This window comes from Pan troglodytes, chromosome 9, assembly GCF_028858775.2.
Source record: "Pan troglodytes isolate AG18354 chromosome 9, NHGRI_mPanTro3-v2.0_pri, whole genome shotgun sequence".
NCBI lineage: Eukaryota > Metazoa > Chordata > Mammalia > Primates > Hominidae > Pan > Pan troglodytes.
Genome location: NC_072407.2, coordinates 126,827,737 through 126,844,210, shown reverse-complemented (window position 1 = coordinate 126,844,210; position 16,474 = coordinate 126,827,737). Strand labels below are relative to the sequence as shown.

At 52.5% G+C, this 16,474-nt stretch overlaps 1 protein-coding gene across 4 annotated transcripts; it reads left to right on the top strand.

The window, feature by feature from the left end:
* Nucleotides 1-2,169: 2,169 nt before the first annotated feature.
* ROBO4 (roundabout guidance receptor 4) lies at nt 2,170-15,987 on the top strand. 4 transcript variants are annotated; one of them, XM_063784601.1, is made up of 18 exons: nt 2,170-2,462; nt 2,934-3,263; nt 3,525-3,682; nt 3,878-3,998; nt 4,284-4,411; nt 4,511-4,739; nt 5,003-5,115; nt 5,827-5,995; nt 6,151-6,336; nt 6,466-6,508; nt 8,322-8,530; nt 8,634-8,897; nt 12,357-12,464; nt 12,698-12,839; nt 12,984-13,220; nt 13,375-13,733; nt 14,958-15,164; nt 15,292-15,987. In XM_063784601.1, the coding sequence occupies exons 1-18, from the start codon at nt 2,393-2,395 to the stop codon at nt 15,312-15,314; spliced, it is 3,096 nt and encodes a 1,031-aa protein (XP_063640671.1). In that variant the 5' UTR covers nt 2,170-2,392; the 3' UTR covers nt 15,315-15,987. The 4 variants fall into 4 exon arrangements, with proteins under 4 accessions (XP_063640671.1, XP_063640672.1, XP_016777707.3 ...); XM_063784602.1 differs by having other exon boundaries at nt 2,176-2,462; nt 3,140-3,263; XM_016922218.3 differs by having other exon boundaries at nt 2,176-2,462; nt 8,394-8,530.
* Nucleotides 15,988-16,474: the final 487 nt, after the last annotated feature.

Sequence of the window (16,474 nt, the reverse complement as noted above, 5' to 3'; positions counted from 1 at the left end):
GAGTAAAATCCAGTTGGCATTAAAACATTAGCGAGCACTTAATTAGTGTCCCCAAAACCAATGTAGAAGCAGAGGAGACTAAAAGCAGACTGCTGACAGTGACATTCTTGATAAGCTGATAGTCAGGGAGTCAGACAGTCTTGGAGGCTTTGTACCTGGGAAATCCCAAATTGGCCTCCTGTGCAGTAAATCCTCCAATCCCCCCACATCCTTTCCTGTCTCATCCTCAGCTGACTTCAGTGTCACATGAATCTCCCCTTCATCACTCTGGCCCCACAGATCCTTGACCCCATAAACTTGACTCCATTCTGCCTGCCCCACAATAAATACACAACGTTAGCTCAGCTTTATGGATCACTCATAATGCATCAGGCACTGGATGCCAGTGGTTTTATGCTTTATGTGTTTCATCATTACTTTATCCCTCAAGGTAGGAACTACTATTACTATTTCCATTTTACAGACTTGCCCAAGGTCTCCACAGAAGCTGATTTCATCCATCTCTGAGCTGAATATGGACACATCCTGTGGGAATCTCCCAGCTTATCCCAGACGCTCTGAGTCCTTCTTGTCTCCCACCCTACTCCACCTAGTGGTCCATCTGCCCCTGGGGAAATGGACCAGGGCGTTACAATCCACCCCTGCTCCACTTCACTCAGCCTCTCCAGCCTGCAGCCCCACTGCCCTCTGTCCTCAGCTTCTTGCTGTGTCCTGAGACTCCTGGGGTTTTCATTCCTCTCTAGCAGGTGGTAAAGGGATAAGGATTGGGATCCAGGGATAAGATTTAAATAGAGGATTAAGGCTCTGATTGGAGTTATGGTTAGTGTAAGGATACACCCACAGAATTTGGGGTAGGAATTGGGGCCAGAGAACAGAATTTGGGATTTCAGAATTAGAGGTGCCAAGGGTAGTGACATTCTGTTCTCTGGCCCCAATTCCTATCCTTCCAGCTCTGCCACTCCATGACTTCCACTCTGCCTATTCTTTAGCCTCTGCAAACTCCCCAGTTTGTAGAGACCATGGTGTTTCCTTGCTCCAGTTCTGTCTTTGTCAGTATTGGTCTGAGTTTGAGAGGAAAGAGGAGGAGTGAAGGAGACTTCTACTTGACAGGCTGTTAGTCTGTGGCTGGCACCGAAGCCAGGATGGGAAGGGGGAGGAAGGGAGGGCGTCAGCTGGGTTAGGGGCCCTGCAGAGAAGCTGGCCAGGAACAATTGGGAACAAAGGCTGGATACTCTTCCGCTGAGCCCCAGAGCCTGGCCTTGGCCTTCCGGGAACAGCTCCAGGAAATGGCTGAGATTCCAGATTTGGAAGGAAGAGGCCAGTAAACATGAGCTGGGATCTGACAGGGGAGTGTGGCCTCTGTCTAGGTTGTGGGGGAAAGGGGGCAGCGGGCAAGAGCTGACATTGTAGGCTCAAAACCTGCAAGGCCTGTCTGCTACAGATATGGACACAGGCTCTTGGGACTGGAAAGACTCTTAAAAGGTCTTTTACTCCAACCACCTTTCCAGGGCCTGAAAAATACTCCTGCCGAGGATCCTCCAATAGTTTCAGTGATGGGATGGGCCTAAAAAGAAATACACAATGTTGGCTCAGCTTTACGGATCACTCATAATGAGTCAGGCACTGGATGCCAGTGGTTTTATGCTTTATGTGTTTCATCATTACTTTATCCCTCAAGGTAGGAACTACTATTATTATTTCCATTTTACAGAGAAGGAAACTGACTTGCCCAAGTTCTCCACAGAAGCTTATTTCATCCATCTCTGAGCTGAATATGGACACACCCTGTGGTAATCTCCCAGCTTGTCCCAGATGCTGAGTCCTTCCTGTCTCCCACCCTACGCCACCTCCTGGTCCATCTGGCACTGGGGAAATGGATGAGGGTGTTACAATCCACCCCTGCTCCACTTCACTCAGCCTCCCCAGCCTGCAGCCCCACTGCCCTCTGTCTTCAGCTTCTTGCTGTGTCCTGAGACTCCTGGGGTTTTCACTCTTCTCTAGCAGGTGTCAAAGGGATAAGGATTGGGATCCAGGGATAAGATTTAAATAGAGGATTAAGGCTCTGATTGGAGTTATGGTTAGTGTAAGGATACCCTGTAAGAAATCCCCGAGTAGATCATGAGATAAAGCTTAGCGCTGAAGTTAGGGTCGGGGGTTATAGCTAAATGGTCGAGGTCAGAGAGTTTCTCGCCTCTGGTCTCCTCCCAGTTCTCCAAGGCACTGAGGGCCAGGCAGGAAGCATCGGTTTCCTCAAAGCCGCTTCCCTCCTGGGGCAGAGTCTCGGTCACAAACAACCACCACCGGCCCACCCTGCCCCTCCTTCCCTCTTCACTGTGAGCTCAGAGCAGCAAGACAAAGTGCTCGGGACAAGGACATTGGGCTGAGAGTAGCCATGGGCTCTGGAGGAGAGAGCCTCCTGGGGGGCAGGGGTTCCCTGCCTCTGCTGCTCCTGCTCATCATGGGTGAGTTGCTCTCCCTCTCCTGGCCCATGCTCCCTCCATCCAAGGCCTGCTCAGGGTAGAAGGGGCCTGCTGACTGCTTGCTTCCCTTTTGCAGTGGGGGGACCAGAGATGAGGATGAGGATGATGATGATGATGATGAGTGTGTGTAAGTGTATGTGTGTTTGTGCATGTGCGCACACACCAGAGAGAGAAAGAAGGAAAGAGAGACTGAGAGAGAAAGAAAGAAAGAGAGAAAGAAAGACAGAGAGAGAGAGAGAGAGAGCGAACATGCTATGCAAGCCCTGGCCTGGATGCCGTGCATGCCGGCCCTCTCTCCTCCTAGCTAGCTTGTTCTTTGGGAGGCAACCTTTAGTAGTTCAGATTACAGGTTTTCTGGCAAACTCGCACACAAGAGAAGACAGATGAGGGGTGGGCCAGGAATTTGGGGTGTTGCTGGTGATCAGACTGGGCTGTGCTCCCTTTCCCTCCCAGGAGGCATGGCTCAGGACTCCCCGCCCCAGATCCTAGTCCACCCCCAGGACCAGCTGTTCCAGGGCCCTGGCCCTGCCAGGATGAGCTGCCGAGCCTCAGGCCAGCCACCTCCCACCATCCGCTGGTTGCTGAATGGGCAGCCCCTGAGCATGGTGCCCCCAGACCCACACCACCTCCTGCCTGATGGGACCCTTCTGCTGCTACAGCCCCCTGCCCGGGGACATGCCCACGATGGCCAGGCCCTGTCCACAGACCTGGGTGTCTACACATGTGAGGCCAGCAACCGGCTTGGCACGGCAGTCAGCAGAGGCGCTCGGCTGTCTGTGGCTGGTGAGGCCTGGGAGGGGAGCTTCAGGGTGGGGCAAACCTGGGTGGAGACATCTGAGTTGAATGTTCAAGGGAACATCTGAGAGGTCAGTGGGATACCTGTGAGCAGAGGCCTGGGCTGGAAGGCTTGGGAGGGCAAGCTGGGGTGGGGCTGGCCCTAAATGGGAGGCCAGGAAGGTGGGCAAAGCAGAAGGGGGCAAGAGTGATAAGGGAGAGAGAAGAGGCCTGGGCCCTGCTCCCTGTCATCTTCCATCCTCCCCACAGTCCTCCGGGAGGATTTCCAGATCCAGCCTCGGGACATGGTGGCTGTGGTGGGTGAGCAGTTTACTCTGGAATGTGGGCCGCCCTGGGGCCACCCAGAGCCCACAGTCTCATGGTGGAAAGATGGGAAACCCCTGGTCCTCCAGCCCGGAAGGCACACAGTAAGTGTGGCCCCTTCCCCCACACTTCATCCTGGCCTGGGCAGACCTGGGTACACCCTGAGGGACTGACCTGCCGTCTAGCCCCGCATCCTCCGGTAGAATTTGAGGAGGGGAGAGCAGGGGGGCCTCAAACTTCCCCCCAGCTCAGAGCCCCTCCCCACATAGGAGACTTCACAGTGAACCTGGCCCTGACAGGTGTCCGGGGGGTCCCTGCTGATGGCAAGAGCAGAGAAGAGTGATGAAGGGACCTACATGTGTGTGGCCACCAACAGCGCAGGACACAGGGAGAGCCGCGCAGCCCGGGTTTCCATCCAGGGTAAGGGCAGGGGTCGGCTACAATCAGAGCCAGGCTGCAGGCTCCAGTTAGGGTGGTGTATTCTGGTTTGGGCTGGGGTTAAGGTATGTGGGGTCAGGGTCAAAGTGCTGGGGGTCTCATGTAGCGGGAGGTTCCCCCCTGCTAGAGTAGAAATCTGAATGCTCAAGACCTGGAGACTCTGGGAGTTTGGGTTCCCTGGGGTTCCTCCCTGGCTGAGGGATGTTCCACGCCTCAGTTCTGTCACTCTGGCCTATAAGCCCCAGCCCAGCCCTATCCTCCCCACAGAGCCCCAGGACTACACGGAGCCTGTGGAGCTTCTGGCTGTGCGAATTCAGCTGGAAAATGTGACACTGCTGAACCCGGATCCTGCAAAGGGCCCCAAGCCTAGACCGGCGGTGTGGCTCAGCTGGAAGGTGAGGGCCAGGTGCTAAGGGTAAAAGCCAATCCAGAGCTCAAGAAAGGGCATTCCTGAGCTCTCTGACCCCCCGCCCTTCCTCGAAACTCCTTCCCAGGTCAGTGGCCCTGCTGCGCCTGCCCAATCTTACACGGCCTTGTTCAGGACCCAGACTGCCCCGGGAGGCCAGGGAGCTCCGTGGGCAGAGGAGCTGCTGGCCGGCTGGCAGAGCGCAGAGCTTGGAGGCCTCCACTGGGGCCAAGACTACGAGTTCAAAGTGAGACCATCCTCTGGCCGGGCTCGAGGCCCTGACAGCAACGTGCTGCTCCTGAGGCTGCCGGAAAAAGGTCAGGGCCTGATCCCTTCAGAACCCAACAATATCCCCTCTGGCTCCTTCTTATTTGGGGGCCCCTGGACTGTTCTGCTTCAGTCTTGAGGGGAGATTATGGGTCCTACCCTGGGACTCCCTTCTGCCCTGGCCAGGCCAGCAGAGCTTCAAGAGGCTTCTTGTCTCTTCGGTAGGGTTCTGACTCTGTGTCCCCCAGCCCAGCTCCTTTCCCTAGAGTCCTCTCCCTCAGAGCCCCTCATAGTCTCTCTTCCACCCCTCCAGTGCCCAGTGCCCCACCTCAGGAGGTGACCCTAAAACCTGGCAATGGCAGTGTCTTTGTGAGCTGGGTCCCACCACCTGCTGAAAACCACAATGGCATCATCCGTGGCTACCAGGTACCCCCACTAGCTGACATAGCCCTTCCTAGTGCTGCCAGGACATCTCTTTTCTCTGGAGTTCTGCATACCCTTGCTCTGGGCACTGAGAAAGGTGCCTGGGCAGAAAAGCAAAGGAAACCTGCTTTTGCTGAGCAAGGACCCACTGTCTTCCAGACCCTGCCAAGCACTTGACCTCCATGATCCCGTTTTACCTCACAGTCCACCCTGGGTTATTATCCCCAATTTACAGACATGGAAAGTGGGGCAAAGGCCACAGGAATAAGAAACAGAGTAGATCAAACCAGGCTGTGAGTCAGGGAGTGGTGCTCAAAGTTTGACTTCTAGAGCAGCAACATCAGCCTCACCCAGGACCTTGTTAGGAATACAAACCCTCAGATCCTTTCCCAGGCCTAATAAATCAGAAACTCAGAGACGGGCCTGGCAAACTGTACTTTAGCAGGCCCCCCTGGTGACTTGGAAGCACGCTGTTGTTTGAGAATTGCTATGTTACATGTATTTTAGCAGCTTGCTTGTGCCCTTCTACTGTTGATCTAGAGAGAGGTATCTCTCACTTGGTAGGGAGAATAGGAGGGGAATAGGAAATTGGGTGCATTCCCCAAGTGGATGGCAGGGCAGAATAACCACACCCCTGCAGTCTGATCTGCAGATAAAGGGCTTGGCTTCTGGGATGGTGCCTGGGGCAGCTGTTCACCTCTGCTTGTGCCTCAGGTCTGGAGCCTGGGCAACACGTCACTGCCACCAGCCAACTGGACTGTAGTTGGTGAGCAGACCCAGCTGGAAATCGCCACCCATATGCCAGGCTCCTACTGCGTGCAAGTGGCTGCAGTCACTGGTGCTGGAGCTGGGGAGCCCAGTAGACCTGTCTGCCTCCTTTTAGGTGAGGGCAGTGCCCACAGACCCACCCTACCCTTCAGCCTGCATCCCGCCTTCCTCTCTCCCTGCTCCCGCCTCACACTTCCAGCTCTTCCCCCTTGCCTGCCAGGCCCTCAATGCCTCGACTCCCTCTCCCCCTGAGCTCTGCATCCCATACAGAGCAGGCCATGGAGCGAGCCACCCAAGAACCCAGTGAGCATGGTCCCTGGACCCTGGAGCAGCTGAGGGCTACCTTGAAGCGGCCTGAGGTCATTGCCACCTGCGGTGTTGCACTCTGGCTGCTGCTTCTGGGCACCGCTGTGTGTATCCACCGCCGGCGCCGAGCTGGGGTGCACCTGGGCCCAGGTGAGAGTCTGAGGGGGACCCACATGTATACAGGCCTCCTCAGCATCCATCCAGAATGGTGCAGGGGCTTTGGATCTCTGGCCAGGTGATCCAGCCTCTGGATTTAGCCTTCCTCCTGCCTTCTCCCAGGTCTGTACAGATATACCAGTGAGGATGCCATCCTAAAACACAGGTGAGAGGTGAAAGGGGAGGTCTGAAGTAAGGGAGGGTGGCAAGGGACAGTGGAGCTGCAACAGAGAAGAATGGAGTACTAGTCTACCTGCCAGGGAGTTTGGGACTGTCGTACATGAATCTCTCCTGTAACTCCAACTGATAGTTCATTTCTCTGTCATTAATATTCCTATCACACCACTTGACAGACTAGTAAACTGAAACTCATAAAACCTTCTAAACCCCCAACCCAGGACTCTTGTCACCCCACCTCTCCTGCTGCCTCACCCGCTAGGTGGAGAATAATCAGCATGAGACGACCACCTCAAATGTCTCATCTTATGTGTGTACCCATGGTCTACCAAGTAGTGCCTTTGCACTCAGTAATTCTCTCACTGAGCCATTGTGCCTACATCATAGTCCACCCGCAGCTCCAGCAGAGGGTGTTCAGTGCCTACATCATAGATTCTTCCTCACTGTTCTCAAAAACAGGATCTGCCCATGGGCCCTTCTGCTTCCGGTATATTCGGCTGCCAGAACAAGTCTGCAGTTTTGGGACATCATGCTGATAGAGAACACATCCTTCTTGCTCCCGTTGTCTGAGTTTTGTACTAAGTAACCGCCTCATCTCTCTGTCTGCCTTCTTGGCTCTTTATTTTGCTAGATCTCCTCTGGGAGGCTTCCCACTCCAGGTCTGCATCTATCCACAGAAGTTACTGAGCACCTACTATGTGCCAGCAAATCCAGGCCTAGAGCTGCCATTTCACTGTCAGGTCCTCAGCCCAGAGCAGGGGTCCAAGCTGGCTGGTGTTGTGTTTTGAGTTTTCTGAGCTCACTAGCTTCTTTCTTCCAGCTACCTCCTGGCTTTGTCTGCTCTGCCTTAAGCTTTCTGTGGCTTCCCTAGGATCTCCTGCTCTGTCCTTGAGGGAGATTCCTTCTGATCTTTGGTTCATTCTTTCCTTTGGAATAGCCTCCACCTGCCAGAATCTCTCAGTGTAGGCAGAGACAGGCATGAGGGGATATGAGTGCAATCCTGTATTGGCCACGCAGAAGCAGGTACAAGACACATGGAGAGGGTCAATGTGGAAAAACATAGGAGAAAGAAGATTCCACATTACCCTGACAGTAAGAAGGGGGTGGAGAGAAGAGCAATGAAGCAGCAAGTAATAGCCTGCTATGTCCACAGGGAAAGACAAACCATTTGTTCTGGCTCGGGTATAGGGTGTGAGATGGGTCAGAGCAAAGGCTATAGTTAGGGAGCTGGAAGCCAGACCAAGGAGGGTCCTCTTAGCCATGCTAGGTACCTGGGCTCTATCATGGTAAATGAGGGGCCATTGAAGGTCTTATGCAGAGAAGCTCCTTGCTCAGATCCCTGTTCTTGAAGGATCACTCAGGCAGCCAGAGGCCAATATCCATGGAGCAAGCTCCTGCTCTGCCAGCTGAGTGATCTCACATTTCCTCATATAAACCCAGACCATCAGTCTTGAGTGTGGAAGGCCCTATTGCTATCATTTTACAGATGAGAAAACTGGGGCTTAGAGAGGATGTACTTAACCAAGTGCAACAGATGTACTTACCCAAGCTAAGCTGTGACAGATAGAGATTGTCAAACCAGATTTGTCTTCAGGTCTTCTTTTTACCTCAGCATACATAGCTGTCTGTCATTACTACCTCCCAGCTCTGGGTGACTCGGATTTCCCCTCATCCAGGAATAAGAAAGGGGTGCTGGGTTTAGGGGACCAGGTCAGAGATCTTAAGGAGTCTGTGAAAAGCTGAAAAACAGTAGTAAGGATAAAGCCACCATCTCCTTGCCCTCTTCTGCTGCCTCTGAACAGGAAGTCTTGGCCAAAAAGGTTCTCACTTCTCCCTGTTTCTCCTGGCCTCACCCCCTCCCTCCACTGCCCCAGGATGGATCACAGTGACTCCCAGTGGTTGGCAGACACTTGGCGTTCCACCTCTGGCTCTCGGGACCTCAGCAGCAGCAGCAGCCTCAGCAGTCGGCTGGGGGCGGATGCCCGGGACCCACTAGACTGTCGTCGCTCCTGTGAGCATGCTCAGTGGGGGCAAGGGCCTAGCTGGGGGCAGTGATCTCAGGGATGGAAAGCAGGACATGCTCACCATAATTCCTCCTGTCATTTATGTCACAGTGCTCTCCTGGGACTCCCGAAGCCCCGGCGTGCCCCTGCTTCCAGACACCAGCACTTTTTATGGCTCCCTCATCGCTGAGCTGCCCTCCAGTACCCCAGCCAGGCCAAGTCCCCAGGTCCCAGCTGTCAGGCGCCTCCCACCCCAGCTGGCCCAGCTCTCCAGCCCCTGTTTCAGCTCAGACAGCCTCTGCAGCCGCAGGGGACTCTCTTCTCCCCGCTTGTCTCTGGCCCCTGCAGAGGCTTGGAAGGCCAAAAAGAAGCAGGGTAAGGAGGGGGAGAATAGACATAGACTGAGCTGGTGGTAGGCGGGCCCAGGAATGGGAATGTGATGGGAACAAGGCCTCAAAGCCTGGAGGGGCGTGCAACCTCCACACCCTCCTTCCATTCTCCTCTCCAGGTGGACACAAGACCTCTTTCTCCTACCACCAGAGCACTCAGCTAGGGGTGCAATAGCCTCAGCTTTTTGCACTGTGCTCTTGTTTCAGTTTGGCTACACCAGCAGTGAGCCCTAATTCTGCACTGAATTCAACTCAGCAAACGTTTAATAAGCACAACTGCATGCCAGACATGGGGAACACAAGAGACATCAGACACAGCCCCTGACTTCTAAGCGCTCAGGGCCTGTCTAACGAAAGTGTTGACTAGCAAACAAGTAATGCTAGAGCCTGGAGGAATGTGACCAGTGCTGGCACAAAGCCTCAGGCTCCCATGAGCTCATCTCCTGGTGTACTATGTACAGGTGTGCTTGGGCACCGACTCCCAACTCACTTCTCAGAGAGGAATGGGTATTTCCTTTCTGGACAGGTTTATCTCCTGACTCCCAGCTGCCTTCTTAGACTTTTCAGAGAAAAATAATTATAGCCTCCATTTTTTATCAATTGCTATATACTAGGTGCTTTACTTATGTTTGTTATTTCATTTAATCCTCACAATAGATTGGCTAGCTACTATTTCTCTAATTTTACAGACAGGAAGAGGGTCAGAATGATTGAGTTACTGGTTCAAAATTCTGCAAGTAATTAGCTGCAGGACTCAAATCTGAAGGCAGGATAGTCTGCCTCTGAAGTGATTCTGAGTCTCTCTGGAGCGCCCTCAGGAAATCCTATTCTCTCTTTGAGTATTTTTTCCTATTTCTGGCCTGCAGAACATTGGCCTGCACTCTACCTGCTGTCTTCTTGAGTCTTCTGTACTAATTAGTAAGACCTAACAAATGTTCTACAGCCAAGTCTTTTTTTTAAGTGGATTTAATCCAACTTTTAATAAGACAAAGATGGATTAAGATAATTAACAGCTTGTTCAATATCCAGAATTTTATGACTCTAAATATCAGCGAAGCTGGCATTCTTACCAGCTTTGCCTCAGAGCTATTGCATTATAAATCCTTGGTGGTAACGAAACACCAGCTAAAAAAAAAAGGTGGAATAGTCTCATTTAAAAAACAGCCTTCCCAGGGAGAACTACACCAACTTTAATGGAATGGATAGCCCCTCTTAGAACAGTAATGCTACTGGAAAGAGGTGAGTGGTTTTCTACAGCCAGTTCTTAAGAAGGGTTCCAATTCTGAGATGAGGCTTCCTAGCCTGTGGTTTAGGTCCTTACTTCACTCCCTGTTTCTCCTCGCTCCAGCCCCATCTCACCACTGCCCCCAGGATAGGTCAACTGCAGCGACTCCTTGGCTGGTAGACACTAGATATTCTACCTCTACCTCCCAGGACCTCAGCAGCAACAAGATCATGCTATGGTCTTCTCCAGACCCATGGAGTTGATTCTACTGCTGTTTCTTCCTCTTCTAAAACTGGCAGGCTCTCCCAGTACCCCCCACTCCCCTTGACCTGCTTGTTCCTTTTTCTTATTATTTGGCCTTAGTTGGGGTTTCTTCTCCAGTGCTGATATCCTCACAATTACAGTCTCCTGTCTCTCATCCATCATAGCAGGTTCTTAGTTCTGCTCAGTTTGCCAGATATATGCACTGAATATCCTCATTCATTCATTATTTTATTCAAACAAATATTTATTGCAATTTGACCAATGAGTTTCAACCTTTCACCTTGATAACATTTTTCTTGTCCAGTTTATTCAATTAGAATTGAAACTAAAGTCCAAGTAACTCCAAGCAACGTAGGAGGAGGGCTTTTGTTACCAGAGTCCCTTAGAGGAAGTGAAACAGGCTAGGATAAAAGTGGCCTTTTCCAGGCCTGGCTGTTTTCTTTCCCTTTCCACTCAAACCAGCCAACCAACTTGTGCTCATATTTCTGAGCTTAGTCAAGAAGCCAGGCACCAGACAAGACATAGCTGATGATAGCAGAGTTGGTGCACCAACCCTGAAGTTGGCTCCCCAGATTACCTGGGTCATATGAAAGCTATAGAAAATCAATAAAAACCAAACAGCCAAAGTACCAAAGGAAACTTTGATGGAGGGAGTCTAGTCATTGATGAGTTTTCATCCTAAAGGATCAGAAGGTCTGGCCACTTGTACATAAATGGGGTCTTGGTCAATGCCAAAGCCTGGCTCACTTCCCTTCTCTGAAGCTGCCCGTAGTGGCCCCAGATCTCTGATATGTGACTGACTAGATAGCTCTACCCTGAAGGTCCTGCCTGGTCCCTGGTCCACCAAGAAGGGAAACTCTTTCCTAGCTGGGCTTCTGGTCATGGGACACTAATCTAAAGGCTGTTTCTTTTCTCCTTTGTCTGATGTTCTTCAGGTTCCTGCTCCTGGAAAAATCTCTCTCCTGTATTACCCTAGTCCTCTCTGGCTTAAACTTAGATCCCTTTTGCATTCTGGTCTGACCAAGAAGCATGCTCACAGGTCATTGCACATAGTTGGGGCTGTCTCTTTAGTTTCCAGCTTCTCTGTTGTGAAAGTTCACTCAGAGCCCTGTCTCTCCACTGCCCATGTGGGCCAGATGACAGCTTCCATCTTCTAGGTGACTCTTCTCACTGTGTGTTTATATCCACATTTCTGATATCACCCATGCATTCATTCTTTCATTCAACAAAAAGTATGGGCAGGGCATTGCGTCCCTGGGATAGACCAATACCTTTTCCCACTCTGAAGTTCCTCTTCCTATTAGCTGACTGTCTCCTGTCACAGCCAACATTGTGTGTCGATCCCTGTTTTTGTCCTACCCACTCAGCTCAACCTGACAGTCTACCCCATCTTTCAAGTGAGAGACAGTCGAGTTTCCCAGAGCAGGGATATCCAGAGCCATGTGAGATATTTGCAATGTGAGAAATGGAAATTAATAGATTCTGTCCAAGAAAAGAAGGAGTATTTTTCTTACTGAGCCAAAATTCATGAGAGTAGCAATGTGAGGGTATAGAGATCAGGAAGATTGGAATGAATACAGTCAAGGAAAAGAAAGTTGTTTTTTAAAGCATCTATCAAGGCCAAGAACTTGTGCAATCTGTTTTTACTTAATTGTCAAGACCATCATTCAAAGTGGTTGTTTACACATGAAACTGAGACTCAGAAAGGTACATGGACTGCCCTGAAGTCACACAGCTGAGCTGGGCAGGTCTTTTGACCCCAAGCCTAGTGCTCCTTCTACCCTATCACAGCTGCTGGATGAAGATGGGGGTGTGGAGGGGATTCAGGGGGTTCCCCCTCTTTTCTCTGGGTTCAGGGTCGTGCAGGCTGAATTGAATAAGGCTGAAGATAGAGCCAGCAGCTGGGGTCTGAAAAGTCCATCCTGGGCCCCACAACCACCAACCCTTTCTTTGCAGAGCTGCAGCATGCCAACAGTTCCCCACTGCTCCGGGGCAGCCACCCCTTGGAGCTCCGGGCCTGTGAGTTGGGAAATAGAGGTTCCAAGAACCTTTCCCAAAGCCCAGGTGAGAGGGGGTCCCTGAAAGGGAAATGAAGGGGTGAGATAGGGTGTAGGGATGCAGGGGCTTACCAGCCCAGGGCCCTCCCACGGGCTCATCCTCCTTTCCCTGAGGAGGCTGATGAGGGTTGGATGTAGTAGTGGACAGGTAGCTAAGGGGGCTGGTGGGCAGGCCGGCAGGCTGAGCTCCAGAGCAGATGGGGATGCCACTGTTCTCACACCCAGGCTTCTCTTCCCCAGGAGCTGTGCCCCAAGCTCTGGTTGCCTGGCGGGCCCTGGGACCGAAACTCCTCAGCTCCTCAAATGAGCTGGTTACTCATCATCTCCCTCCAGCACCCCTCTTTCCTCATGAAACTCCCCCAACTCAGAGTCAACAGACCCAGTAAGAGGGCATGGGGTCGGGAAGCAGGGCTGGGAGAGTGGGGGTGTGGGGAGTGTGTGCCGGGATTGGACAGGCTGGGGAAGAGGGGAAAGGACTTGAAGGGCTGTAGTAACCACCGTGCCATCACTCTCTCCCCCAAATCAGGCCTCCGGTGGCACTACAGGCTCCCTCCTCCATCCTGCTGCCAGCAGCCCCCATCCCCATCCTTAGCCCCTGCAGTCCCCCTAGCCCCCAGGCCTCTTCCCTCTCTGGCCCCAGCCCAGCTTCCAGTCGCCTGTCCAGCTCCTCACTGTCATCCCTGGGGGAGGATCAAGACAGCGTGCTGACCCCTGAGGAGGTAGCCCTGTGCTTGGAACTCAGTGAGGGTGAGGAGACTCCCAGGTGAGTAGCTTGAGAGATAACCAAAGAACTACAGAAAAGCTGTGGGGGCAAGCGCCTCTCCACCCATTCCGCCCTCCCTCAACTGGGGCTTTTCTGTTACTACAACCCTCATTCCACCCAAACCATTGCTGTCTCCCCTTTTGCCTCTCCCTAGGAACAGCGTCTCTCCCATGCCAAGGGCTCCTTCACCCCCCACCACCTATGGGTACATCAGCGTCCCAACAGCCTCAGAGTTCACGGACATGGGCAGGACTGGAGGAGGGGTGGGGCCCGAGGGGGGAGTCTTGCTGTGCCCACCTCGGCCCTGCCTCACCCCCACCCCCAGCGAGGGCTCCTTAGCCAATGGTTGGGGCTCAGCCTCTGAGGACAATGCCGCCAGCGCCAGAGCCAGCCTTGTCAGCTCCTCCGATGGCTCCTTCCTCGCTGATGCTCACTTTGCCCGGGCCCTGGCAGTGGCTGTGGATAGCTTTGGTTTCGGTCTAGAGCCCAGGGAGGCAGACTGCGTCTTCATAGGTATGTGAGGTCTCCCCATCTTACTCCTCACTCATGCCCCTTGCCTTTCTAACAACTGTTATCATGTCATCATTGTTAAAACAACTAGTTTTATTGAATGATTATTGTATCTCAGGCACTATGATAAGTGCTTTGCATACATTTAATATTGAAAGTCTATGTGGAATATTCTTTATCTCTCTTATCCTAATGAGGAAACTGTAAGTCAGATAGTTTTATTGGCTTGCCCAAGTTCACCCACAGAACAAGGACAAATTGTCCAATTCTTTTTGTTTGTTTGTTTGTTTGCTTTTGTTTTGTTTGTTTGCCCAGGCAGTGGCATGATCTCAGCTCACTGCAACCTCTGCCTCCCAGGTTCAAGAGATTCTCCTGCCTCAGCCTCCCGAGTAGCTGGGATTACAGGCACCTACCACCATGCCCAGCTAATTTTTTTGTATTTTTAGTAGAGACGGGGTTTCACCATGTTGGCCAGGCTGGTTTTGAACTCCTGACCTCAAGTGATCTACCCACCTCAGCCTCCCAAAGTGTTGGGATTATAGGCATGAGCCACTGAGCCTGGCCCAAATTGTCCAGTTCTAAAGGCAGCCAACTGTAGGTCCATTTCCCTGCCTCTAGGACTCCCCTCTTACCCCGACTTGAGTCTCCAGGAAAGGTTGCTCCATCCTCTTCCAATCCCATCCTCCTGCCCTGTCCGTGGCTGGGGCTGAGGAGCCACTGGGCTCACCTCTGACATTCCCAGCAGAGTGGGACCTTTATCTCCATGTCAGCAGAAGGTAGTACAGGGTCTTGGCTCCTTAGGTGTCCCTTCCCCACATGCACCATCAGATCCCCCATCCCCATTTTACTAACCTTAACTCTATCCTCTGCCCCCACACACACACAAAAAAAAACCAGGCTTGTGGTAAACGGGAGGGCAAGGATTATCCAGGACAGAAGTGCCCATGATGGCAGAAGAAGAATGCCCAGGGAATGGGGATGTGAAGGGACAGTGCAGATAGAAGGCCAGAGCTGGGCTGGAAGGAAACAGTTCAATCACTTCTCCCTAAAGAAACAAATGGATCGGGCCCCTGGGGATGTGGCCTCTGGGACTGATGGGCTGAGTTGGGGTTAGGTTATGTTTAGGGCTGGGTACATGCCCTGAGCTGGTCCTAAGCTTTCTGTACTAAACTGGCCCCTAGGGGCTGAAGGTCAACCCCCCACAGACACCTCTACCCTCCCTGACAGATGCCTCATCACCTCCCTCCCCACGGGATGAGATCTTCCTGACCCCCAACCTCTCCCTGCCCCTGTGGGAGTGGAGGCCAGACTGGTTGGAAGACATGGAGGTCAGCCACACCCAGCGGCTGGGAAGGGGGATGCCTCCCTGGCCCCCTGACTCTCGGATCTCTTCCCAGAGAAGTCAGCTCCACTGTCGTATGCCCAAGGCTGGTGGTGAGTGTCTGTCTTCCTGGCTAATGTGTTCATCTTGACCAGAGGGCCTCTGGGAAGAAGCCAGGAGGAAGCCTGGCACTGGGGAAGGGAGATAAGGAGCAAGGGAGATAACTCCACTGTCCTTCAGCTTCTCCTGTAGATTACTCCTGAACCGTGTCCCTGAGACTTCCCAGACGGGAATCAGAACCACTTCTCCTGTCCACCCACAAGACCTGGGCTGTGGTGTGTGGGTCTTGGCCTGTGTTTCTCTGCAGCTGGGGTCCACCTTCCCAAGCCTCCAGAGAGTTCTCCCTCCACGATTGTGAAAACAAATGAAAACAAAATTAGAGCAAAGCTGACCTGGAGCCCTCAGGGAGCAAAACATCATCTCCACCTGACTCCTAGCCACTGCTTTCTCCTCTGTGCCATCCACTCCCACCACCAGGTCGTTTTGGCCTGAGGAGCAGCCCTGCCTGCTGCTCTCCCCCCACCATTTGGATCACAGGAAGTGGAGGAGCCAGAGGTGCCTTTGTGGAGGACAGCAGTGGCTGCTGGGAGAGGGCTGTGGAGGAAGGAGCTTCTCGGAGCCCCCTCTCAGCCTTACCTGGGCCCCTCCTCTAGAGAAGAGCTCAACTCTCTCCCAACCTCACCATGGAAAGAAAATAATTATGAATGCCACTGAGGCACTGAGGCCCTACCTCATGCCAAACAAAGGGTTCAAGGCTGGGTCTAGCGAGGATGCTGAAGGAAGGGAGGTATGAGACCGTAGGTCAAAAGCACCATCCTCGTACTGTTGTCACTATGAGCTTAAGAAATTTGATACCATAAAATGGTAAAGACTTGGGTTCTGTGAGATCATTCCCCGGAGCACCATTTTTAGGGGAGCACCTGGAGAGATGGCAAGAATTTCCTGAGTTAGGCAGGGATCAGGCATTCATTGACACTCAGGGAGTGTCACACATTTCTGTTCTGCAATTAAAGGGACAATGAGGTTCATCCACCAAATTTTAAGCAGAATATAGGAAGGGCAGGGGTGGGGAGTTTCAGGGTCTGCTGGTCCTGGCAACTTATATTAAATCCACCTCCTCAAGATAAGCCTTAGGGATATTTATGGCTGAGGGAAGTGGGATGGCCTAAGGCATGGGGAAGGGTGATTGGCTGTGGGGAAAATGAAGTAATAGGTTCATTCTGCCCAAGTGTACTTGGGGTTCATGGCATTTCATAAGGACATTTGTGTAGAAAATTGTTTTGCTGGCTGGGCACGGTGGCTCACGCCTGTAATCCCAGCACTTTGGGAGGCGGAGGTAGGCAGATCATGAGGTCAGGAGATC

Excerpts from the sequence above, each read along its gene's own strand:
- ROBO4 (XM_063784601.1), top strand. The coding sequence starts at position 2,393 with ATGGGCTCTGGAGGAGAGAGCCTCCTGGGGGGCAGGGGTTCCCTGCCT. Across the intron at positions 2,463-2,933 it reads GCTGCTCCTGCTCATCATGG|GAGGCATGGCTCAGGACTCC; the intron begins GTGAGTTGCTCT and ends TTTCCCTCCCAG. Across the intron at positions 12,840-12,983 it reads ACTCAGAGTCAACAGACCCA|GCCTCCGGTGGCACTACAGG; the intron begins GTAAGAGGGCAT and ends CCCCCAAATCAG.